Source organism: Crocodylus porosus, unplaced genomic scaffold, assembly GCF_001723895.1.
Source record: "Crocodylus porosus isolate Cpor-Errol unplaced genomic scaffold, CroPor_comp1, whole genome shotgun sequence".
NCBI classification, from domain to species: Eukaryota; Metazoa; Chordata; order Crocodylia; family Crocodylidae; genus Crocodylus; species Crocodylus porosus.
In genome coordinates this window covers 11,301,861-11,329,219 of record NW_017728917.1, presented here as the reverse complement: position 1 = coordinate 11,329,219, position 27,359 = coordinate 11,301,861, and the positions used below count along the sequence as shown (strand labels likewise).

The window sequence follows — 27,359 nt, the reverse complement described above, 5'->3', positions numbered from 1 at the left end:
CTTCCAAGAGAAGTGGTGCAGGCTCCCACCCTGGGGGGGTTTAAGAGGAGGTTAGATGAACACCTTGCTGGGGTCATTTGAGCCCAGTACTCTTTCCTGCCATGGCAGGGGGTCGGACTAGATGATCTGCTCAGGTCCCTTTCGACCCTAGAAACTATGAAACTATTGGCCTGAGCTACCCAAAACAGCTAATGCTTTCTGGACACTGAATGCGATACTGGTCTCAGAGTGCCCGTTCTTTTCTTCCCTACTCCTCTTTTTCAGTCTGACCCCTGATCTATAAAAAACAACTGGCAGTGGAAATACTCTTTTCAGAGCACTGGCCAGGGAACCAAACTCTGATGCGTACATGTCATGCCTTTTAAACATGTTGGATGCTGTCGTCTTCCAGCTAAGAACAAAGCATTGAAAAGTCTTTCCTGATGATGGTTCTGAACCAGAGCAATTAAGAAACCAGACATCCAGCCAGATTGTTATCCTAGATGCCTGTTTTGCATCGGCCGCTTAACTTGAAAATGCTGCTGCTCTGCTTTATGTATGCATTTGGAGTTGTGGATAACTTCTCAACCTCAGCTATGCTTGCCAAGTGTTAGGCACACAGAGTTCGAAATAACGTGTTTCTATGCCTTCTTGCCCTTCTAATACAAACTCTTATGTCTAGTTTCTTCTTTGTGTGAATGGATAACCCATTATTCCTCACAGTGGTTAAACACTCCTTTTAAAAGGAAGATAAAAGCCTCTAGTGTTGTCAGTCCTGGAATACGGTGCTATAATCAATATAATCTATTTGTTTTAGATCTTCCACTCAGTAAGGCTGTAATACCTGCTGTGTAATCATCCATAAATTGCTGTCTTTGGCTACCTAATTCCTTTTAGCTGAAGCTGTCTTTTTTTGTTGGTTTACAGGGTATTCGAGGATTTTATCGGGGCTATAAAAGCACAGTATTAAGAGAGGTAAGACAATTGGTTTCTTTCCCACCCTCTTTTCAAGTGCTTTTGTTGTACTTTTCCGAGGTAAGGTAAATAGCTGGAATCACACACCTCCAAATATTTCATCTAGATAAGTTAACTGTTTGGGGAAATAATGGGAACTTGGAAGCTATGCTGATAAAGTGCATTAGAAACTTCTGGGACAGAGGTGGATATTCCTGTACCTCTCATACATTTTTTGGATTCATTGCTGAACAGATGTAATATGATGAAGACATATACATTTTGCAAATCGTGCAGTTTGGCAATGCTTTATTTTGTGAGGTCTCTTGTTTGCCCTCTACTAAGTGTAGAGACAAAGGGTGGTGCTAAGTCTCTTTTCCCCGCTTCACAGCAGGAGCGGTGGAAATTAGCATCGTGCACAAGTCAAATGCACATGAAAACGAATTTTAAAAAAATGGTCCAAGTTGTCTATGCCCATTTTGTTTTTGCTGGGATTAGCAGGTGCCAATGGACCCTGAACTTGCTCCCCCAGAGAGATGCCATTTTATTTTTGCTATTAGTTGTATCTTTGACCCTGATCTTCTTCTCATTAGTGGCTTTTGTGTGATGCCCCACCACAGCCAACGTGAATTCTCCAAGAGAAATCTGCCAATGGGAGTTGAACAATGTGGGTTGTGGTCTTTGGGTCTCCGATTTTTAGGTTTTAGAATAGATGATGTGCATGACTTCCTTACAGCTTTCACTTGGAGAGAACAAGGAGAAAATGAACTTCTGTGCACTGCTAAACAGTAGGTTTTACCAGAAAACCTCGTCGTAGGTTGTAACATATGTTAACATTTGGCACAACATCTAAATTAACCAGTGCATCAATAGAGGAATTTCATTTGGCCCCCCTCTTGTAAGCTACATTTCAAAATCCCACTCCAAACTTTGCCCATCGCACTCCATGCAGCTGTCATTTTGCAATAGTAGAAACTGCATTGCAAACACTTTAGATAAGGGAACAGGGATTGGTTTTCTGTGAAAATAAGACAAATACCTTTCAGAGTCCTTGTTCTTCACTTGCTAGGATCAGTTTGGTGTGGCACGTGGTTCTGTCCTTAAGTTTCACCCAGCTAAGTAATCTGGGTTGGATCTTTGCCCATTTAAGTCACTTCAGTACCAGTATTAAAAGAAAATTCTCTTGTTGCCGTTGATAGCGACGCTAGCTAACTAAGCATTTTAAAGCCTACTTTCAGCAGAACTCTTTGCTTTTAAAACATCTCCTTCATGCCCCTAGCTGCGTTCAGATCCAGTATAGCCAACTCCTATTACAAGTCAGGATAAAGATGTATATTGCATAAGATAAGAAGTCCCAAATTTTGTATTGCTTTAAGCACCCGCAAATGGCAATGCTGGAGCTTATTTGAGCAACTCTGAACGTTTCAAAAATTAGTTTACTTGTGTGAAGATGACACCTGCTTTTCCGAAACATAACCCCCACCACAGCTTCATCCTGTACTTATTTTCCAGCTCACTAAACGCATGTTATTCACTCAGATTTCATCTGGAGACAGGCAAAAAAAGGGCAACAAGCCTTTTTGATTTCTCCGAGGGGTTCTGAATAAATGAATAAATTTCGATACCACCGCATACAGATTTTTGCATACCACCAGATAGATAAAACACATGGCTACAACTGGATGCTGTTCTCTTTAAAATTTGTTTTGACGTATGTCAGGATGGTAATTAATTTCCAGGCCATTCTCTTAGCGCAGTATGTGACCCTGCCGAGATAACTTTGTTTACTCAAAATGGCAGCACCTTGTTGAATACTTAATTGGGGTCCTTTCCATTATGTATATTCATAAAAGATCCTTCAGAACTGATTTCAGTTGAAATATTGCTTTTTTGGCACATCTGCCCAATAGAACGAGAAATAAATTATTGCCAAATGAAATGTGGTTTCTCTTCAAAATGAAACAAATCATTGGTGATCTGTTTGCTTAAAAAAACCCCAAACCCATGCATTTACCACAGTGTTAAGGCTATCACATTTTCTGACACTAAATACCACTCTGCAGTGAAGCGTCCACTCCACTGTTTGCATAAAAGCAGTGTATTGAATTGCGTAGCTGAAACAAATGCACATTCTTGATATTTTCCAACCCCTCTAAATGCATTTCTTCCCTTATTCAGCAGACGGTCTTTATCCTTGGATAGGAGCCCGTGTTAATTCATTATGGGAGATGTCCATGTGATTCTCTACTTTGTAGCACACTGACATTCAATTCTAGCTGGATCTGGATGCTTGTGGAATTTGTTTGCATGCTTCAGGTGGTTTTTTTCCTTCTGCAAAGCCATTTGGTTAGCGACACTAAAAAGGTATTTTGTAGTATATAGGCTTCAGTAATGTGGTCTAAGAAAGACTGTAACTTTCACTCAGAAATAAGCCTTTGCACATAATTTATAGTGGGGTCCAGACTCTCTCTCATTTCTGCATAGCCTGTCCTTCTTTCAGACCCTTTAAGTGGACAGTTCAGCTTTGCTGGGCCCAGGCCCAGTTGTTAGGGAGGGAAAAGAGCTTAAATTAGTGCCATTGTCTCTCTTGCCGTACCATAGTTTCTAGGGCCGGAAGGGACCTGTGTAGATCATTTAGTCCGACCCCTGCCATGGCAGGAAAGAGCACTGGGGCCAAATGATGTCCCTAACCTATTGGTTTTCTTTATGCCTGTTCCATCCCTTTGATTCTTCATAGCTTTTCTCTACTCTTCTGTTTTCCCATCCCCCAGAACCACACTTTAAAAAAAAAACCAAACAATTGTTTTACCTTTCAGTGTCTGATTTGCACTCTTCCTGTATTTTTTTTTTTTGCTCTTCTTTTATGCCTGCCATGAAGGAGGACTTGAGAAAAAAAGAAGTGTATATTTAGTACTATGGGAAATGTCTTAGCTTGGGGGAAATTTCAGTGGATGAACAGAATTGCTGCTTAGCAGACCCTCCCTTTATAATTAGGGACATGTGTGCATTTTTCTGTCCCCACAGCCTTCCCCTTTGGTTTTAGTTCCTCTTCCCTCTTGTTCCAAATACCTTTGACTTGATTTTGCAGTCAAAGGGAGAATAGGTGCAGTGCAATGATTTTATTCCAAGCCTAAGGACAGTAGCAGCCTGGAAGACAGTCCTGCCTTATGGAAAGAGCTACAAGACCAGAAGGAGAGTCCAGCTGCTCCTGGAAGCTTTTTTGTCTGGGTAAATGGCACAACAGAAAAGGCTGTGAGAAGATGCGAGCTTCCCATGATGTCATTTCAAAATCAAAGCCAAGTGAAAAATCCACTTTCCCGTGGTAGTAATGCACCATTTTGTAGAAACGAGGCGGTGCTACTCACAGCCGGTGGGAACGATACGTTTCCCCCCTCCACCACTGACAAAGCCATTCGTGAAATCTCCAACCATCCTGCAACAAGGCAGAAGAAAATACCCATTGTAAATCCTCCTGAAATGCCTTGATGGGAACTATAGTTGTTCTGCGGAGGCTTTGCACTAGCCGGCTGAGCCAGTTTTTTAATTCTTGCATAATTCTTTTTATTAGCTGTGACCAAGTCGAACATCTGTTAAAATTCCATAATGTGAAGTTCATGGGAAAAAGAATAAAAAAAACCCCCGAGTTCTTGCTGGAATTTTTCCATTTACATTTGCATTGCAGGCTTCTGACAGATGTCTTAAATGGACCCTGCTGTTAATGAGAATACAATTCCAGTGAAAATGAAGTGCCTTGTCCAATCTTCCATTTGCCATCACTCGCCGCACAGCTACTAATTTCACTCTGTGCGTGTTTGCCTGCATATTATGGTTTTGCAGTAGCAGGGGGAAATACCCCTTTTGTTGTAAATTTATTACAGCAAAACAGGCACAAGCAAAGTGCTAAATGTTTTGTTGGTCTTTGTTGAAACAAATAAGGATGTTTCTAAATATGGGATAGCTGGACTGAATTTGCAAATGCTTTTCTCTTCTTTCACTGCTTGGCTGGAACAAACAACTTAAAATGTCTCCCCCATCTACCAAAAGCCTTATGAAAATCTGCATAAGACCCTGAGCAGGAAAGAGGTGGTCTTCAGCTCTCTTTTTGCTCACCCATAGCTCCAAAGACTTCTTTGAAGTGTCAAACTGGGGATGTGAACGGACCTGAATACCCATGCATTGTCACTTTGTAGTTAACCTTGTCAGAGAGGTTGAGATTCAGACAGGTGGAGCACTGAGTCACTGGGGCCACCTGTGCAGATCTGATTGCGGGACAAGGGGGCTGGACTTGAATTCCCTGGTATTTTTCTTTTCTCAAGTCCCCTGATGCACAGCCTGCTACTGACTTCCCCTTCAGAGAGATGATCAGTGCAGCCCCAGGTGCATTTGAAGTAACTGAGTGCACAGATGTGTCAGTTTACAGGCATCTTGTGACTGGGAGGGAAGAGCAGGTTACAGTTATAGCCCTTCTGGGGAACAGCAGAGAAGAGGGGATGTTCCTGCAATACTGAATGGTAGCATAACCATAAAAAAAAGTGGGGCAGCCTTGCCAGACTCCTACAGCTGTGGATTGTAAGTAAATCCCTTATGGCCTAGAAATACTCAGCTGTGTGTGTATGCAATAGAAGCTGTATTTTGTTGCAAGGTGTAAACTTATGGGCCTGGAAAGGATGTGTTATGGCCTCCGAGGAAAAAAGCCTGACCAAGCTGCAAGAGAGCAGTGTAAAAGGTTTGAAAGAGTTTGTTACCTGGAAGAAGGCAAAGGTGGAGCCTGCAGCAGTTGGAAGCAAAAAGATGACTTAAGAGGCTCACCTGGTGCTCTCGCCCAAATTTAAAGTCCCAGCTACCAGAGCATGCTGGGAAAGGCTTGTATAAAAGAGAGGTTTGGGGGAAAAGGAGTATGTTTTAGTAAAGGGGGGGAGGGGAGGAGTGGAGTGGAGTGGAGTGGAGTGGAGTGGAGTGGAGTGGAGTGGTTTCTTTTCTCAAGGCTAGTTTAGTAGCTCTTAATTTCTTTAGGTTCAAGGTGCCCCTAGTTTGACTTGGGGTAATTTTCCATGACCTTTGTGAATTAGGCACCTCCCACTTTTCTCAAACAAATGTGCTTATTGCAGTATTTACCTCTCTGCACTGGAGAAAGCTATAGGTGTTTCCTTTCTATTAACTAATCTTACTATAAGTAACCTAGACAGTTACTAGTTTTTAATTTCTTTGAGGTCTGTCACTACACAGGGATGATTAAGCTTAGTAAGGATGCTTTCTTTAACTTGTTAGGTATCCAGGTTGTAGCTGTATTGGTCTAGAGGCAAAAGAAATCAAAACTCACGGCAGAGGTGATATCTCTTATTAGACCAACTAGATATTTGCAAAAAAAAAAAAAAAAGGAATTAAAAGGAATTTTTTGGAATTAAATATATTTTTTTAGCATGCAACTCATTGGTGTGGTAACTCACGGCAGAGGTGATATCTCTTATTAGACCAACTAGATATTTGCAAAAAAAAAAAAAAAAAAAGTCTTTGACTTTGGCAGTTAAAATTTTGGACTGCCTGATTTCCTCCTTGGCTACCCTTTGCATATCTAGTGCACACAACACACACTTCAGAGACAAGCAGTATAATTTCTTAACCCAGCATGTATTTAAAAAAATCAATCTAACAAAATGCACAGTCCATTTCTTTCTCTCTCACTTCTTATTTTCAAGAAATTCTTTATTTGCTGGATTTCATCAGGAATCTGCAGTGCAGGGCTTGTCTGCATGGCTGTCCCTCGCAGGATTGGGGTGTGAGACACTTTTTGCAGGCAATCTTTAAGAATATTTCCTCCCAGTGCAGACACTTGCACAGAAAGGCATAGGAAGTGGAGGGCAGGTTTAAAGATGAAAAATGTGCAGGAGGCTTATGGTATGATTAATGGGATCTCCACAGGGATGAGATTGAAAATTAAGCCTTGCTGCCCCTCTTAGTTGTTCCCTCCCTCTTGATCCAACGCTGTTTTGAGAAGCACATCTCTGGGGGGGTGGCAGCATGGGGCTGGATGCTTCTCTCGTCCTGTGCGGTCAAGAGATTTTCATTCTGGACAGTCCATACATACTTCAGGCAATTCTCAAGGGGTGAAGGTGGGAGGCCACCCTCTGTTGCTCTGGACTTTTGGTACCCACTTATATGTTGGAAATGGTTTTTCTTTCCATCTCTGAAGCTGGAGTAATGGTAAATGGAGTGACCCACTGTTCATTTTTGCAATGTAGTTAAACTGTACTCCTTTGGTACATCAGCATAATTAAAAAAAAAAAAAAAAAAAAAAAGCCTGGAGCCTAACTCTCCAGGCTCATAGAGCAAGCTCTCCTTTTTTTCTGATTGATCGGTGTGAATAAATAGGCCTGGATGGTCAATAACTTCTGACTTGAGTAAGCCAACAGAAAAAGCCTGGTATCCCCATGTGCAAATAATTGACTCATCAGTCACTGTAGGCATGCTAGGAGATCTGGCTAATTGGCTGCTCTTTTAAGGTGAGAACACACAGGGTATCTCAGAGCAAGGGAGCTGGCATCCTCCTTTTCTTCCTCTGCTGCTCATTCATGGTTTAACACTGGCCATTGTGCCTAACCCCTTAGTTTCATAATTGCAGTGTGAGCTTTTACTGTCCATGCTTTTTGCATGCAAAATGATCATCCATTTCAGACTGACAGCTCAGACTCCAGACTCTGTGGGTGGATAGGGCAGGCTAACCTGTGCGCACCTGAAAAGTGGCCTGGGAGATTTAATTCAACTCCTTTGCAAATAAGTGTGGATGTTTCAAATAGGGGCCCACAGAGCCTTTCTGCACTGTGTTTTTAGGGAAGTTGGTAACCTATTTTGTGGTCACTTTTTCTGCTCTAGCGGGGAAAGGAGCTGCCTCTATGTGTTGGGCTTAAGAATTTGAGCGGGAGGAACCTGCCTGATTTTGCTCAAGCATGCTCACGCCGAGACTTTCAGCAACCAAAGAGCTATTTTCTTGACATTGGTTACTCTTGATTCAACAAGTTTGGCACCCGTTCAAAGAACACGCTCCATATTGTATCTCCAGTGGGGAATCTTAATGCTATTTTTTTCCCTCTCCCTTTCCCCAGCCCCTCCCCACCCAAAATAAAATTATCTGTGACAAGGGGTCACTAAGTGCAAGCAAATCTCTCTTGAAGGAGAGCAGGCAAAAAAAAAAAAATCCTCTGCTCCAGCAATCCAGGATGTTGTAACACAGGAGTGCAGACAGGGAGAGATGGATTTCTCTTGTTCAAAGGGAGGGAAAAAAAAAAGACGTAAGGAGAAGTCATGCGTAGTTAGAAAGTGGAAGGAATCTTGCAGGTTATACAGACCTTTAGGCTGTAGGCTTATCTGATTTTTACAAACCAAATATCATTAAGCTTGGTTTGTAATTGCATAGGAGACTTCCAAGGAGAACCCGGAGGGGTGTGGAAAATGGGGATGGCCTGTTGCATATCTGGGCTGTGGTAACATTGGGAAATATTTAAAACAGTATAAAGGAGGAGAGAGAGAGATGAACATCCAGCAGTCGGGGAATTGCAAATGTTTTGGATCAATATGGGACTTTGTCAGGAATTGCTGCTGAAAGCAAATCCTACCTCTTCCTGTCCAGCCTTGGGATAAGCAGTGGTTCACAAGCATCAATATATCGGGGTCATTAACCACTTAGTTTGAATGGGAGCAGTTAACTTGGCTTCCTCTCCATTAAAAGGACGGCATATTTACTCAGCCCAAGCATGGAGGTTGCACTGAAAATCTTAATCCTGTTTTGGAGCAGTTGCATAGTGTAGCCGTGATAGGACATTAGCAGACTTTTAGGTACCAGAGTCCCTGAAACAATTTGTCATGGACATGCAGAGCCGTCTGTTTCTTATTTGTGGAGTGTTTGTCCATTTTTGCAAGCTACACTGAGCCTTTCTGGGTAGCATGGGATAGAGATCTTGATGGTGATGACGGTAAAGAGAGACGGACACTGGGCCCTGCTTTCTTTTTTTATTTCCTCATTCTGTTTGTGATGGATTGGGGCGGTCACAGCCAGTTCAGCATTTGCACACTAGAGGGCACGCCAGGCCTATGATTTCTCTAATCTGTGGAGAGACACGTTATATGACATAGGATTTCATTTTAGGGTGGCCTGATCTTAAAAGTGACTTTAATTGTGACCCTCCGCTCTGCTAAAGGGGGAACATGGGGTGTGAAATCCTGTTTGTTGACTCGAGGGAACGATACCATTGAATTCCCCATGGGAGGAGGATGAAGCAACCTTTGGTTTAAGACTGTTTCAAGATTTCTATTTTGAAATCTCTAAACTCTTGTAAGATATGAATCGATGGATTAAATATACCCCTGGGTCCCAGCTACACCCAGCCCAGGCTATGCTGCAGTCTCCATCACAGTTGCATAGTGCAACAGAAAAGACACCCCTTTTCCCTATCCCGTTACATGCAGAAAAGGAGTGTGCCCATATGGTCGTGAATCACTGAGCCAGGCCCTGGGCCTCGTGGGCTAATTCATTCATGAAGATAAAGATTCAGCTCTGGCCTGAATTCTGAATTTGGTGAGCTGACATGTTTTAATGAAAAAGGACAGTAGGCTTCATTGTCCTGATTTAGAGTTGTCCTTGCACTGAAAGTGGCTGAGAATCTGAACCTAAGTCAAGAATCTGAATCGACTCATCCGGGGGCTCCTTCCCTTTGTATAAAAGGAGACCCAGCCCTGCAAACTGCCCCGAGTTGAACAGCTGCGATGTCCAGACAAGGACTCTGGGCCCATGGCAAAATATTTTTCAGTGGTAGGAGCTTTTAGCCAGGTACCTTTTCCCCCCCTCTAAGAAAACAAGATAAGCTGCAAAAAGCAGAAGCTGTGAGTTGTTTTTTCTTTTTAAAACAGCTGCTTGGCACTGCTTCCCCCGTAGTTTTAAGTTGATGCTAGCTTTATTAAAAGCCAGAGAATCTAGGAGGCGGGGAGCAGAAGGTACCCACACACTAGAAACTTCAGATATGTGATTTTTATTACTTCTGTAGGAACTGCAGGCAGTATGTAGTCTGCAGGCAGAAATAGGATTATTTTGCTGGGCCCCTTTCTCAACAGGGTCTTATTTTTCTGCTAATTTTATTGAAGCCGTAAAGTTGAAATCTCCTAAAGTTACATTTTGCATTTTAACTTGTGCGAACCTGCATCCCTGATGTTTTGATTTAAGGAGCGAACAGAGCTGGCTACAGCTAGGCACGGTTTACTCGAGTCGGTAAACTTGCCTTTGTAGATCCAGCAGTGCATGATCTGTGGATCCATGCTCCCGGTCCTGTATTTGTTCTTCCTCTGAAAGCCCAGTGGTCTTAGGAGTGTGGACAGATGTCCGCAGCGGCTGTACAAAATCCTGCCCTGTCAGCGCAGACTTTAAAGTGAGTTTTGCCCCAATATATGTATGGCAGTGGCCAACTACCTCTCCCTCTGCCCCGGGCGCACACATCACCTCTTCTGCTGCATTTTGCCTTCTGGCCTGTACAGCGGCACTGCTCATCTACCTTGTCCTTCTGGAAGTGACCCATATCATCAGGTCAGTTTGTTTTAGCCTTGTCCTCTGGCGCTGCATTAGAACAGCACATTTCCCCGGCCAGTGTGCAATCCACAGTAGATATCTCCGGTCAATATGATGGATGTGGTGCTCTCCTTTGGTCATGCACTTTGTGAGATCCTGTGTCCGTCGGAGCACATTTCTCCCACTCCTTGCCTTTTATGCACAGAAAACACCTCATCGCTGAATTTAATGTCTTGTATATTTTATTTGCTGTTCCCAGTATAAGCAAACAATGTCACCCAGCAATGGGAATAGCTTATCCTAGGGGAGGGCCAGCAAGAAAATAGGGCTAAAAATGCTGGAATGTGTATGTTTTGGGCTGTTTTTTTGATAATGGGAAATCAATTATGTGCATTGATGATGTGACATAAAGGAGCCTGGGAAATGTTCTTCCTTGCCATGGAAGGAGGACCTGTGGTGACAGGTTTCCAACGCAGCAAGTCAAATTTAGATCAGATCTCATGAAAACCTTCCTCTAAGAAGAGCAGGGCAGTGAAACGGGCAGTACTCTCCTTCTCGGGAGGTTTCCAAGAGGCAGCTGCATTGGCCTCTGTCTGCAGTGGTTTAGGAACAGCAAATCCTATGTCTTTGCGATGAGGTTGGACCCTTGGAGTTGCTTCCAGCCCTGTGTTTCTGTGGTTTATTTATACAATTCATTTCAAGTGTATTGGCAATGTGTCCACTCGCCTTGCTGAATGGGGGTCATTGTGAATGTAGAAGCGTAAATGATTATGCCGTATCCATTTGATCCGTGGAATGCACATCTCAGTAGGTTATGGATGCTTTTGCATTCGGTAATGTGACTTAAAATGCAGCATTTCTATAAAGGGTAAAAGGGACCAGGAAAAAAGAATCCTTTGTTTCAAGAGGCATTTGATGTTTTTTGGGCTGTCATTTTTTCACAAACGGAGGGAGAAGCAAGTGAACGTTTCATATTGTTTTGCAAAATGCGTAGCACAAATCCCAACAGTTGCATGATCTCTCTTAAATAAGGAAGAACGAAGTATCCAGAGAAAGAAAGCATTCATCTGTGGGGTCCGAGCTGCGCGGTTTGCATAAAGGCGCATTCAGTGGGTGCCTGCGAGAACAGTGCTAATGACCCATGTAGGAAGTATTTTATGAATTGTGTTTTTAGAAATCAGAAGCCAAACTCTCGCCCTATTTGCGGAGAGAATTGACCTCCGTGCGGACGCCAAAGGAACTTCGTCATGACTTTGCAGATGATTCTTCCATGCAGTTATAGTTGCAGGCTTTCTAAAAGAAGCATATTGCTGTTCTGAATAATTTGAGTACTAGTCCTAATAGCAAATAATCCCCTTGAAGTTGATTTTTTTTTTGTACTGCAATCAAAGGAAGGCTTTGTTAAGGCATGAACTAACAAATTAGCTGCTAAATACTTGTAATAACCCATTTCCCATAGATTGCTTTTTAATTGCAGCCTAAGCAGTATGAGACCAGAAATCACTTATTTGTGGCAAACCAGTGCTTTGTGTACATATCCAGCTACTGTGACTAATTAGCACAAAAGTCACCTTTTAAAGCCTTTGCTAATGTCAGAATACATTTTTCCTATCTGCCTGTACAGTACTTTTCTCTCATTTTTTTTTCTGATGCCCCTAACATTTTAGTTCAACTTTTTTAATTGCTGTAAAATTGGTCTTTTTTATTTTACAACTTCATGAATGTCCAAGTTAATTTTCTTTAGATTCTAGAGGACATTTTCTATTTTAAAGTTTACAAGAAGGGGAGGAAAGGATTTTGCTGTTCTGGGGAAGAAAAAGCCTAGTTTGCTATATTTGCATTACACAGTATGGGTAAAAATAGAAAGTCATTTTGTCTATATGTGCCTCAACACAGTAAACACCTTTTGGATTTTCTTTTTTATGTATTTTTTTTTTTGGTCATGCGTGGTTTATATCTCCAGATGTCAGTACAGCGAGCCTTGCCTTTTCCCATATACCATCTTGCTTCTCTGTTCATCCTATTGTCTTCCTTTACTGTGAAGGAGTGCAGCCATCAACATTGGCAAGCATTAAGCATGATAATTAGTTCAATATACTGACCAGTTCTGTCAATTATAAGTTCAAAGCAACATGTGGACATGGATGAAATCAGATTTTGGCATTTCTCACTCCAGTTGTTTCAGGACACTTCACTGGAGCGTCTTTGATCTGTAAATAACTAATGGGTTTTCATGCCTTGCTCAGACTACATCAAGCCCTTCTCTGATTTTTGTTGTAGACTTGGAGCTTATTTCTAGTTAGGGCTTTGAATCGAATAAATACAATTATTCATGTTTTGTGATTTCATTGGGAGTGTGAGTTACCAAAAAGAAAGATCTTTTCAGACTTTGTTCTGATAGATGCAGCAGGAGGCTGACTCTTTGCTGTCATCTTGACCCTGGACTATTTAAATAGACATTGCAGTGACTTCAGAAGACCCCGCCATATATGTTCCTGTCCTGTAGCCTTGTGGCAATAGATGTCCTGCTAAATTAGAATAACTCATGATTTGTTTTATTCCACTGGTCTCTGTATAACAAGATGTCACTAAACATTCAGTCTGAGCATCTTGCAAGCAAACTGGCAACTTTCTCTGGTTTTGGTCAGCAATCTTGGATTCAAATGTTGTGATGGCTTTTGAGGACCAGTAGTATCTAGTAGTCATTAGATGGAGACTATCAAACATAATCTGTTTTTTAATCTCTGCTCCGTATGAATTGAAAATTGATAATCTAATTCATTGAGCAGCAGATTGTTTTGTGGTTTAACAGTTTCTGGACTATCCTTTTTGCCTTGAAAGGGAGGGCCTGATTGCAGTGCAATTAAAAATGTAGTTAAGGATTAGATCCTGGTATTCTGATATCCACTGTATGCCTTGGAGAATCCCACGTAGCCTAAACTAAATGAATATGGTATCCTTAATTTTCTACATTCAACAGCACAGCTGCAGCAAACAGATCCACTGCAGTGTTTCATCTCATAGGTTCACTTAAGCATTTAGAAATGTGATTCTTGGAGTTTTAAGCAATCAGCGAGGTTTCTGGAGCTCTTGCGGATCCATTTGGATCAAATCTACTGCGTAAACCCAGCACGTTTTGAGCTTAAACTGAATATTTTTCTGTTAAAGTCCTTGAACCCTTTTCAGACACAAAAACAGGGCTGGTTTTTCATGCTATATAAAGGGAACGACGTTAGATTTCCCCTCCTAAATCATGGAAAGAAAAAATGACATTCTACAAGTGAAGCATCAGAATATTGATTGTCTCAAGGAAGTCTTAATCTCTGCAGGTGGGTTTCATCCTTCCTTTTGAAGACCCTGAGAGTTTTCCTGTCTGCTTCACTGGCAGCAGGAATGAATCATGTGTTAACGAGTCGGGGCACGATTTGAGAACATATTTCTTGTAAAACCCCGTGCCAGAAGAAGATTCCAAAAATGACTGCACGGCTCTCCTTCACCTTTTTTTTGTTGCAAAGTCCTTCAGACGTTATCATGCATTGTCTAAAAACTAATAACCAGAAGAATGGGCACAGCACTGTACGAGCAGAGCAAACATTTCAGAATGACGTCTTATTATGAGAATTCTTTTCAGCTTTGGAACAAATTCATCTCACACCTGCTACTCTTGGCAGCCAGCTAACTTTCCATGTCATGAAAAAAAAAAAAAGCTGAATGCATCCCAAAACCCCAAGGTATATAGACATAGTATGGTATGAGGAAAAGGCTTAACATCAAAAATCCAGTCGAAGCTGTCATTAAAAGCAGAATGGGAGAAGAAGCATAGCCACAGCAATAATTTTAACCTGTGGTTAAAACGAATTGATGCTGTTAGTACTGTACGTGGTGTTTGACTCCAGACTCCATCAAAATCTCTTTCCTTTTTTGGGCTTTCCTATGGAAGTTACCGTGTTGATTTGTTTTTATATGAATGTCACTGATTGGTTGTAAGATCCTCATATTGCTCCACCGCATCCCTGTATTGGTGTGTGTGGGGGGGAAATACATAGCACCAATCATTTTTCCGTGAGAATTGCACGATAGCAGCTTTGCTTTTTTCAGGCTCTGTGATTGTCTGACAGCTGCTGGCTTGATGCCAGTTGTAAACTGAGGCATCTTTTAAGTGAAAACATGCGAGGCGGTTTGTTGGTCACCCACATCTTTATTGCCTTTGCGTGAAGCATTTGGGTTTTGTCTATTCCCATTTCAAGGGTCGTTTCCTTTTTGGGTATTGCGTGCTCTCTGCATCAGCTTTTGTGATGTTTACAGAGCGTCTAATCATCGGCTTTTCTCATCCATTCATGCCGCTAATTCTCTTGAACGTTGGGATAGAATCAGGATTTCAGAATTTAACTGTTCATTTCCTGAGGGACGGGATACTTTTGGAATTCAAACGACTCATGGAGTGATCCGGGTATTTGGTACCAGCCAGCATAGTTCCCCTCACCGAACTGCTTGTACAACACAGTGGGCGTGTCTATGCGTGCTTTCATGCCAGTTTTAAATTTAATGCGCAGTAAGCGGGAATAGGCCGGTGTCTACGTGTGCAGGTGTTAAAGCACATTATTGTTGTGAGTGGACTGACTTGGGACTAAAGTTAGTCCCAAGTCAGTCCACACACACAGTGTTACTGAGCAGTATGGCGTCTACATGTGCGTTACTGTTCAGTAACTAATTGGGTATATGTTTGATACCTTTATGATACAGGTAACTAATTTACATTCAAGTCGGCATAAGTTGCTGTACTTACTATGTATTACAGGTGTGCATGTGTAGATGCGCATCCATACTGCACAGTAATTTTGGTTACTGTGCAGTAAACATGCACATGTAGGTGTGCGCAGTCAGTTGGCATTTTGACATTAAGACCCATGACTTGACCTAGCTTGGACAAGGAGGATTGGTGTCAGAATGAAGTCCAATGATATGGGAGTCATTCATTGCCTGATATTGCTGAGAGGTTAAAAGGGCAAATGACTTAACCAGTAAGCGGAAAGCAGGGTAGGGTGGCACGTTAAAATATTTAATAACTATTGAATAGGGTTTGCATCAAGCATCTCATTCCTGCCATGATTTCATTCCCTGGAGTACAGCAGAATTGGTTTCTGAAGATGAGCATTATTCCTGATTATTTTTTCTATTTATTTTCCAATTTAAAATGTTTTTAATAGAATATTTTATACAATTTTATCCAGGTTTTTAATCAGCTTCCTACTTAAAGCTCATCCTGCTTTTACAAAGAGGCATACATTGTCCTAGGCTGAATTTTATCCTGGATATTTCATAATCTGAAATGTGTGTGTTCCTGTTGGCACCTAAATTTATCTTCTAAATCCCAAGGCATGCTGTCATATGGTGCCTTACTTTCAAATCCTCTTTAATTTCTTGTTTTGGTTATAAGTCTAGGTGTATGTTCCCCCATTTCTGGTTTCTTCCAGCTTCTATTATTTAGTCATAATGGAGCATGTCTGTTTAACTCATGCTCTGTACGGTTGAGAGAGATTTATCCTGAATGTCTACCAACACTAACAATTAAGTTATAAACATCTCGTATTTTGAAGGAATGGGCTTGGTGGCCAAGAACAGCAATTTCAGCACACAGCTGCAGGTTGGGCATGCATCTTTGATCTCAAACATTTTTGATCAGTGGAAGAATAAAGCCTCCTCCATTTTTTTTTTTTGCCTGTATATAGGCAAAGGCATCCATCCCAGTGTCTGTGCTGAGATCTTACCTGTGAACTGTACGTGTTACAGAGTGAACATAGACCAATGTGGCTTTTGTCATACAATGCGAAGGTTATGCTTTAGGAAATGGTTTTACTTTCTAATGAAACGGGCTGACCTTTTTCTGCAGAGAGCAGAGAATGAAGTAAATTACTACTCAGAGACTGAAGATACTAAGTGTGCTCAAAAATGTAGGTCACACCTCAGTCTTTGCTGGACGCTTGGTTTTCTTGGCCAAGAAGGTAGATGCTTTGGTGCATTTAGGGGATCCTCTTCTTTCCCCATGGCATGGCCTCTGATTTCCTTTAGTTGAAGGAGAGATTTTTTTTTTTAGTTTTACAAGAACCAACAAGATATTACTGCACTGGAGGATGTCTCCCTACAATGCTACTATTGCTGAATTTGGTTTTGTATGCTAGAGATGAGTCAGGTCTGATTGAACAGCTAAGTCCTGTTGGAGTCTAGCCTCCAAAACTGTTTGGACACTTGCATTTTCTCTCTCTCTCCTTTTTTCCCCTGCAGAAGCCCAGAACTGCAGCAATGGCAAATTTGCAATTATATCATGAATCTCTCTATTTGTGGATATCTCCCCCCCACCCCATAAAGTCATGCATAGCTATGCATATTGATGTGACTATGCAGAAAGACTCTTAGCTGTCATATACAAATATAAAGATAGGTGTAGCCCTGGTGGTCAATAAGGAAAAGCTCAAAAAGGTGAACTGCTTGGTTTAAAATGAATAAATTTGGAGTTCCTAAAGACTTTCAACCAAACAGTCTTAGGACAGATTTAAGACTTGTGAACACCAGTAGAGAAGCAAACATGAGGATTACATATGTGGGGAAAAGTCAACCACAGAGTTAAGAACAGCTGTGGAAATTAGGAAGTTCTGTGAAATGTCAGCGGGCCACCAGGACCCAAGCTGGATGGACTCCTTGAACAAAGTTGTGATGCATGCTATAGTCCAAATCCCAGTTCAAGGGAGAACACACAGAGAAATGCTGACGACCAGAATAAAGGAAGAAATTAGAAGTGTTCAGGATGGACATTGCAAAGGAACGGAGAGTAAAATGTCCGAGCTCCCAGAGGCCTGTTCATTGTGACTGAAGGGGAGGAGACAAATGTTTAATGGGATACAGGTCTCCTATTGCTGTTTATAACCTAACGTACCTGATTAGATCCGTTGTACAAATCTCGAATTCCTTTTTGAAGCGGAGTGCATGCCAGTTGTGCTGCTAGACTTTTTCTCTCGCCACACATTTGACCTTTGGCGGATCCTGGCAGTGGTGCAGAATTAGTCTTCAGAAAAAGATGCGCCCATTTCTTCAGTCTCTTTGTCCGGTTTCTTCCCCCTCCCTTTGGGTGTATGTCTTATGGTAATGCTACACAAATTCCACTGTCCCTTGGTGTTGAGTTCCCATACGTAACCTATCTAGCATAGTTGCATCCTTTAAATTCTCATCTCTCTTGTTCTGTGCCCAAGTTGCATCTATTTGTGTAGCATTTCTGTCTAGTTCTGATTTAAATATAAAGAGAACTCTTTTCCCCCAATCATTTTTGCTTTATTTATAAAGCATCTCCGAGAACAAGGAAGGCTGTCCCAGCTCCTTGCCCATATGTCAGGAAAGTCTGTTTCTACCTCTGGATTGGGTGCCAAGATCAATACTGGTGCATTGGACTGAGACTCCGCTTTGTAAAGTATCCGACCACATTTGTGCCCTGAGATAGTGATGAGTGGTGAACGGTGGATGTGATCAGCATATGTTGTGTGTGTTGTTTCTCTTGGCGATCAGGCAATGTTTCTTCGGACGTTTCTAGGCTGGAAGGCTGTACAAAGCCCTGGATCTCATTGCTGTCGTGTTTGGCTATTCTGCTTATCACCAAGTGGGTCTGGAAACACCGGGTCAATGCTTATGTTCTCAGCCCCATCACGAAATGTTAGCCTTGAAGTGATAGGGCCAAGTACTGTCCTAAGATGAGTTATTTTTTCAAAATACGGAGGATTCATTTTTTTTCTCTAGGCCAGCCCCAGACTTTTTAGCTTTCGCAAAAAATGTGTGTATTCAAAGTGAGATTCTTCTCTCTTTCTCTCAAGACAAATGTGACCTTGATCAAACTCTTTCTATTTTTAATCAACTTTGAAGTCCCCATGGCTTTAAGGCTCTCTGCAGCTGTTCCTCAAATGGCTCGCTGCCAGTTGGCCACGGAGATCCCACCCTCTGGACGTCTAAAATCCTACAGATAGAGCAAAAAGCCAGAAACGTCTTTCTGTGGCAAGAAACAAAAACGTTACCAGTGTCTCCTGGATCTCCAAAAGGTTGCATAGATAAGGAGCCTGCTGAATATCCGCAACAAGCTAGATGAGGCTGGAGTTTGCTGGTACCCTAATTAAAGAAAGCAGTGGTCTGACTTTCAGACCTGCACAATCTCCATCTATTTTTTCCAGTGAGTGCTCATCCCTTTTCCACATTCTGCTTTTCACAGACAACAGCCTCTCTTTTATAGACACATCTTGAAGTTTTGATTTTTTTGAAAGGAACCCATTGAATTACTAGCATTTTATTATTTCCTGACATGCTGACATTCATTCATTCTTTCTCTGCACTAAAAATATTTTATTGTAGTGCAGATGGATTATAAGCCTGCAGACTTCCTAGAACTTCAATGCTGGAGGCTGCAAGTGGGAGAAACGGGGGGAGTTGTGGTCATACCCAGTTCACTCTCCCTTTCAACATCCGCTCTCTGCCACTGTGCACGACATAGGAGACTAGGCAAGATGGACTTACGGTTGGCCCATTAAATGGCAGTTCTTATGTTCTCTGTTTCTATAGATCAGTGGAAAATATATTATTTACCTAGCCAATTATTTATCCTCCAGAATTATACAGTTGGAATCAATGGGAAGTCCCCAGCTGACTTCACTGGCCTTTGAATTAGGCCTTGAGTGTGGCATTAAAAGCTGAAAACACTGAGTTTTACCAGAATAATCCAATATTGTCACTCAAAACTGTTGAAAAGTTATATGGGGTGTGATTTCAAATACCAGTGAGAATTTAGGAGTTTTTAAGGTATGCACAGGCAGTCCTGCAGCCTTCAGTGATTTAAGGATGTTTAATGTTCGTGGATCCATGGACACGGATGCTCCCTCGATCATGTTTACAGATGGGGCGCTAATAACCAAATGGCCCAGTTCTGAGAAACCACTGGCCTCTTCCCCCAAGAGGAATGAGACTATTTAATTGGAGATTTACCTTCAGAGATCCTTTGCTAGCAGAGGATTGCATAGTTGATTATATTCAGCTTCTTGAAATAGCAAGAATAAGGCTTACCAAACAGGATCAGACAGCTTAAAGCAAGCAGAATTAGATCTCTCTGTCCATGCACAGAGGACTGTAACATGTCTTGTGATGCCCGAGAGTGGCAGGGCTGGTTAATCTCTGTTTCTGCAGTTAATTGTTATTTTTTGGTTTTAACTTTTTGATTAATATGTGGAGAAGATTACAATGACCATGAATGCCTGAATGGGCCTGGAAGCCCTGTCTTCAAGTGCATCTGGTCCTTGCTTTTTATTCTTAAGCTTTAGCGATAGCTTTGTGTAAATCTGTCAATGTTAATTATGCCACATGTGATTCTCGTTTCTGACCCTACCCACTCCTGTTGAAGTCTATCAAAGGTGTTTCTGTAGTTAAATGTATGTTGCATCTCAATAACGGGGCAGAGAACATAAAGTTTCCTATACGTTTCAGTTCTGTTTGAAAATGGATACCAGGGCTGCAGTTTGGATCTGAGACCAGTAAAATTGGATAGCGTTTTCTGCCATGAAAGTTTGCTGTATCGCACCCTTGCCTTTCCAGATGACCAATGTGGGGGGAAAATAGTTGGATAAACATAAAAATGATGATTACCTTGTAAAGTAGTAAAAAAAAAAAAAGAGGAAAGAAAACCGGTGTTAAATAAAACCCTCAAGTTCTTTCTAAGCCCTAGCAAGAGCTGATCTGCACCCAAACCTCAGGGAGATTTTTAATGTGAATTCACATCTGCTGTTTGCAGGATTAGATTCATAGCAGCCATCCAGACAGGAAATACCCTGTCTCCCTTCTAAAAATCTCCAAGAATCATGGAGAATACGCACATCCAATTAACACCACGGTTTCTCCCTCCCACTCCTCTTTTTCCGCGATAATATGCCATGAGACGTGTGACTTTGCTTCTTAGGAAAAACTGCAAGACACTAAAATCTTACGGCTATCTTAGCTCTTAGTCCTAATATTCAATAGGACTTTCTGACAACAGAGGAACGATTGTCTTATAAAATATAAGACTACCATGCTAATTGTCCCAATGGGATCAACAACTTTTTTCTTAAAGCTGGGCTGACATGCATATGGGGTCAAGTCCATCTGCTCAACGATGAATGACAAGGAGTAAATGTTGTGCAGAGTGGCAATTTGTATTTTATTACTAGCGCGGCTGTGCTTTTTGCTGGGTGTGGGGAGGCAGACTGCAGATTTCTTCAACCTTTTATCTCTTGTGTCAATGCAGTCAGTGCCACGGCGTGTTCTCCTTCCCTTCTGGAGAGCCTGTCCAATATAGGTGAAGACAGTACATATCCGAAGGAGCAAATGTTCTGTAAATTCAATTTTAACCGAGCCTTTGCTTTGAAGAGGCTTATCTGTTACTTCAGTTATCTGATAGTTTAATATATGTGCAGCCATCCACAGAATCCCAACAAGCCCCTTCATTTTACTCCTCTATTCCACTCTCCATCCTCATCCGAAGATCCAACCATTGCACGTCCAGCTTTGACGGCAAACCTGCCGAATATTTAAGTCACGCTGTACACTTTCATTTGCTTCTCCCTCTCTTCCCCTCTCCAGTTATAATATAGGCTTTTACTCACAGAGAAGACTTTGTTTCTGATCTGGAGCATTGGAGAAGGATTTTTATTTTAGCCTCCTGGGAATTCTGGCCAGAGGACAAAGCTCTTTCATCAGCCTTTATGAAGCAGGAGATGATGTTTCACTGCCCCTCAAGTAGATACCACTCACCTGTGCTGCAACTGGGAATGGAAACAAGCTCTCCTTCCCACAGCAAATGCTAGATGTTCTTTTGCTTTTTATTGATATCTGAGCAACTTTCTCTTAAAAAAAAATAAAAAAATGCAGCGAGTATGCACATAGCCCTGAAACTACAGCTTTTGTGTCACTCTAAGGTCCTAGCAGAGATACTGTTTGATTTTGACTTTTTTTTTTATATTGGCTATAAAGAAAGAATATAATGGAAAGAAAATAACCTTGGGATCTTATTTTGCATAGCCATCAAAACTACCAGTTAGAATCCTGTTTTTTTTTCCAGGATCTAGCTGTTTAGTAGCAGATAAAGTTTCATGCCTGCAGCTGTCTAAAGCTACAGCTGTGTGCTTTCCCTCTCTGATGGGGGGGATGTTCACTGCCTCATTAATATCAGCCTGTGGGTCTATTTTGGAGCTGTTTCCGTTGGTATTATCATGTTGGCATGAGCAATGGTGAATCATTAGCTGAAGGTCAGAGGGCTGAGTTTGTTTCATTAGTTTGAGTGCTATTACTATCACTGGATTTCCAGTGGCTTTATAACATTCATGCAAGAAATGTCTCTCTCATTTAGCAAGATGGCTTGTTAGGTTATTAGATTACTCATTTATCTTCTCCCACACACTCCTCTTCCTTCTGCCTACTGTTGTGTCTGAACTTGGCAACGCCTTTGTGCATCTTTCTGTCCAGCAGGCTGCGGACTTGGAGCCTCCTCGAAGAAGTTCTTAACTGAAAACTTCATGAAGAGCTCATTACATAGACTAATTTTTCTCAATGCACTGAAGTACTTGAGAAAGCAGCAAGCAGAGACATTCAGCTGTTGCTGTCATGAGGGATAGGAAATGCTGGCTCTAAGGGTTAGGTGCTTCACGGTGGATGTCCAGGTTTACTCTCCATGGCAGCTGACCAGAGAGCCCCACTAGTGCCATGTGTGTATGCTTTGATATACCACTGGACAAACCAGTAGCTGCCTAACGGGTGCATCTTAAATGGTGGTGTGGTCAGCATGCCTCCCCCCACCGAGTGAATTTTGTTGCTGTTTCCATTACCAAAATGCTTAAAGGATTTGACCAAGATCAGTGACCCATTGTGGTAGAATCATAGAAAACTTGGCCTGGAAGGGACCTCAGGAGATCATCTACTTCTAAGCTCCTGCTTAAGGTAGGATCATCTCTGAGTCATCCTAGACAAGTGTTTAACCTGTTCTTAAAACCACATGATAAAAACCAAGAACATCCTAACTCTGGACAAGGACAAGCGTTCGGCAAGTGTCCTACCCCTGGAAGGACAAGAAGTAGCTTGTTAAAATGTATGCTCAAGAGATCCACAGAAGAGGACCATACCTCTGCCACCAAAAAGGGCAAAACCCCTACAGGCACAAGGAGAAGCAAACCCTTAATTGAAGAGCTTATAAACTAAATAACCAAGACAACCCCTTGGACCTGAAGCACACTGAAGTTAACGGTCTTGCCCAGGGTCACTCAGGAAGTCTGTGGTATGGTTGGGAATTAAACCCTGTTCTTCTGATGGCCAGTCTAGTGCTTCAATGGCAGGATCATCCTTTATCCGGTCTCTCTGCAACTGCTCATTGAGCATGCCAGCTGCATTTCACCAAGATGGAGCTGAGGGAGGAAAGCCATGGGACCATCTGTTTTCAAAACTACACATTAGTGGCTAATCCCATCTTCACTTTCCAGCCACAGGCTTAGCGCAGTTCTGTGGCTCAAGCTTTGTGCAACATCGTGCTTGAGGTTGTGTGAGTTCGGTGCGCCTATGCCTTCTGCAGGCTCTTAGGGCAGTCCTTGCTTCCCACAATTTTCTGCGTGTTTGTCTTAAATGAACCATGAAATGATTCAGTGCCCACATGTGGTTTTAATAACAAGTGCATGTGGGCAAATGAAAGAGTGTCGAATGTTCGGTTTGAAGTTTCCAGCGCACAACATGGATTCAGCTCCTCGGCGGGTTTGTAGTGTAGCACTTCGCCGGAGCTGGGTCTTCATTCCTGGGGTCTGTGCTGCTTCAGTTGAGCTTCTTTATCTCTAACTTTCAACAGCTTTTGAGAAGCTGCAAGTTTCTTTAATCAGGGACAGACTTTGGGCTGGGAGCTTGAATGCAATGAATCACTGTAGTCAGATTTTTGTTTCAGAGTGAGGCAACTTGCTTTCTGGTCTTGTCTAGCTGAGAGCTAAGTTGAGAGCACCAAACTTCTTTAATGGGAAAACCAAATTAAGCATCCATTTCTTAAAAGCCACCGCTGCATTTTGTTTTACCTGGCTCTCTTGCTTGTGAGCACCTAGCAGAGATGCTAAGGACCCAACAAGGCAGTATGCAGACTGAACGACTTTCTTATCCCACCCAGTCTGGGGAAGCTTTCAGTGCTGCTAAGCTATTGGAGATAGGTTAAGGACTCTGTTGAGCTCATACCTTTTTTTTCAGAAATACCACCCCCCAAAAAAAAAAAAAAAAAAAAGCTGCAAAGCAAAAACAAGCCACAGGAGGAGCTGTGCCTCCATGGTTATTGTGTAATGCATCAAGATGTCCAATTAAAGCTTTCCAAAGGTTCTCATATTGGTAGGAGCGCTGCCAGCAGATGGAGGGCAATGTTTCTTTCCGTCCATCAGCACTGGGAAGGCCACATCTGTGTCCAGTTTTGGGCCCCCCGCTACAGAAGGGATGAGGACAAATTGGAGAGAGTCCAGTGGGGAGCAGTGAAAATGGTTTGAAGGCCTGGGGCACATGGCTTGTGAGGACAGACTGAGGGACCTGGGCTTATTTAGTCTGCAGAAGAGAAGACCGAGGGGGATTGAATAGCAGCCTTCAGCTCCCTGCAGGGGGGCTGCAAAGGGGATGGAGCTGGGCTGGTCTCAGTGGGGGCAGATGACAGGACAAGGAGCAACGGGTTCAAGTTGCAGCAAGGGAAGTTTATGTTGGATAACAGGAAAAACTTGTTCATGGGGGGGGAGAGGGTGAAGCACTGGAACAGGTTACCCAGGGAGGTTGTGGACTCTCCATCCTTGGAGGTTTTTAAAACCTGGCTTGACAAGGCCTTGGCTGGGATGATGTAGTTGGGGTTGATCCTGCTTTGGGCAGGGGGGCGGACTAGACATGACCTCTTGAGGTCCCTTCCAGGCCTCGTTATGATTCCTTTTCTGATATTTTCCCTAAAAATATTAGACCATGATTCCTTTCCCTTTGTTGGCTATTGAGGGGAGATAGTGCCATCCCCACAACCTGAGGTCCAGGCAGGACATGATCTCTCTTGGTTCTTAAATGGGAGATTCCTCCTTGAACTGTTATTGGATTTTTTTCCTTCTTCATGCTGCCAGGACAGAGGTTTTCATTTGGATTCAGATGGAACGTTATTTTATTAACAAACTTGAGTTTGAGGCTGGCTAGTAGTTGGACTACATCATAAAGCTGTCGTTGGCCAGGCTTTGATATTGGTGTGTGTAGGCATAGAAAGACTGCAGGTGTGTCAGGATACCGCGGGAATGAATAAGGTGCAAGACTGTGGTTGAAGTCAATCAGATTCTGGATCAAATGCCAGGTCTCCAGATCAGCAAAGTGTTTGAGCTCCTCTTGAAGTCCCATTATTGATAAGACGCAGGCACCTGCTTAGCTGTAAGCATGTGGGTGAGTGCCTGAATCTGGTTGAACTGTCAAACTGGATACAGCAATTTAAAGCAGAGCCTGGGAAGTGACCATTTCAGCAATGAGGGTTCACTGCTTAAGTCACGGCATATGAAGTAATGAGTTGACATATCTACGATCCTTTCCTTTTTTAAGCAAAAAATGGGTGCACGCATGGTGTAATTGGTAGGGCCACTGGAAAACCTCAGTGCAGCAGTGACATCTCCAGAGGTCCATGAGTTTTCAGACAACCTAGTGCTGATTCGTTTCAGGCAAGGGAAGATCATGGGAAGAGAAGTGCAGGAGATCCTTAGATGTTGGATCCTTGAATCCTGGGTGCTGTGGAGATGGGGGCTTTAAAATCCTGTTAAAGGGAGAGTAAATCAGATGGACAAAGGTAAATGGATGGGATGTTCCTCTCAAAGCATTGGGTCTCCAAGTTTGCATGGCTAGAACCAGCCCCTGTGCAGGGGGTGATGCTTAGTGAGATTTCATGGGTGCACAAATGCAAGGAGAGATCCAGGTGGCCGTGCAGGGCTCATGTGCAGTGAAGCACTTGCAAGCGTTGGCCTTGATGAAGTCAACTCCTGCTGACTTTGAGGCTCTCAAAATGTGGCATCTTGTCTGCTTTGAAGCACTATGCCTGACTGCTTTTCTGAGCCGGGGCCTTGTGCAACTCTTCTCCCGGCGACTGTCCTGCTTCTCAGCTTCAGATGCTGAGCTGGGAGTCCCTGCTCTGTTAGGAATAGTCATGTATTTATAAGGAGTGCAATTTCAGCAACCCTGGTATTTCATTGAGAAGACACTGCAGGTGGTTCTGTGCGTCCCAGCTATTGTAGAGCCGTGTGCCCAGAGCAGTCAGGATGTGGTGGGAGAATGCAACAGGAAATGGGGGTGAAAGGGAGTTACTGGGGGGAGGGGAATCTAAGCTTCTTTCTGTAACCTGTCCATTTATCGCATTTCAGAAACTTGTTTCCATGTGGATTTGTGTTCTGCTCAAGGAAGCCGTAGTAAGCAACGTGATGACCACATGTGAACTTTGACTTTTAGCAGTTCAGTGGGACAAACTTGCAAACCTGCGGGGTCTGTTTCACACCTAGGATGTGATTTCTGGATAAAAATAAAGGGGGAATAAATTTACACATGGGTCTCATGCTTTGCAAAGGGTGCAGGTTAGAAATTTGGCGTATGGTGTTTTTTGCAGTATGTGAAGAAGCAAACTGGTATCCCCATTTTCCCATCTGTATTCAACACCCACTCACTAAAGAGTCATTTCTCCATTGCAGTATTCACCTATGCTTCATTTGCAGGATAGCCTGCACTAGTTGTAAATTGTAGGTAAAGATTAATATTGTTTAATCCTCATGCTGTCTGCACATGAGCCACTCTAGGCCTCGTTTTATTGCTTTCCCTCCACTCCTGTTTCTCTCCGTGCTGCACATGGACTGAAAAGGATCAGATAAATTCTGTGGGTAAAGATCTGTTCAACAGCCGCTGATATAGGCAGAGCTATTTCTTCTGATAGCTTGCAGTCAGAAACCGTAGCCAGCAACTGTGGGATTTCCCTACGGTTTTCCCATCCTATGTTCCTCTGCTTTCCACCATGATGTGTCATCTTTGCCACCGAAATATAAAGAACTTGTCTGGAAAATTTCCCTTTTTTTGCACCTTTCAAGGAACTGGCCTTAGCAGGGGATATCATTGCTGCTATTAATTCCCTCCATACCAAAAATGGAGGTGGGGAATTGTACGTTCCCAGTGCTCCCAGTCATATTGGCTCACTGGCTACGTAAGTGTAGGCTCTCCGGCCCCACTGCTGTGCCAACAAATATCCCTTCTTCCATCAACAAAAGGGAGTTTTGAAAGCGGCAATGTATCTTCTGTCTTTTTAGGTTTAAAAACATGTGGATTGTTCTTTAAAATACCTTATAGACAAGACAGTTGCTGCTCATCTTTGCAGGCACTGTTGCTGTCTTTATAGAAAATCAGCAAAGGGCTGGAAAAAGCATGAGACTCTTTCCTTTAAAGCTGCAATCTCCTTTTCAAAACTACCCAAATAACCTGCCCACAGTTCTCAGAAAACGGCTAGGTCTATATACAGGTACATAAGGAGGCTGTTGGGTTGTGGTTGGCTCACTGCATATGCACTGTGTGTATGGGATGGACTCAGAGTGTTTAATGCACTGTTTCTCATGCTTTTTAGGTGTGAAACATCCCTCCTTAGACTTGAGACACCCTTTGGAAAATACCAGCTCTTAGCTTCCATTCACTTTTTCAGCCCTATATTTACATGTGCTAGAAGGAGGGAGATTGCTTTGAATTACATGCGTCCCAAGATGCTGTAGATAACAACACCTGTATTCAGTTATTTTATCTCTGTGCCCATCAGGCCTTAAGAACTGAGTTATATCTTAGA

General features: G+C 42.6%; 1 protein-coding gene across 1 annotated transcript in view; it reads left to right on the top strand.

The window, feature by feature from the left end:
- The window catches only part of SLC25A26 (solute carrier family 25 member 26), a 97,383-nt gene that overhangs the window by 26,719 nt on the left and 43,305 nt on the right, over nucleotides 1-27,359 (top strand). The window contains exon 5 of the mRNA XM_019536691.1: nucleotides 907-954. Coding sequence (XP_019392236.1) covers nucleotides 907-954 — 48 coding nt within the window. The remainder of the gene's footprint in view (nucleotides 1-906; nucleotides 955-27,359) is intronic.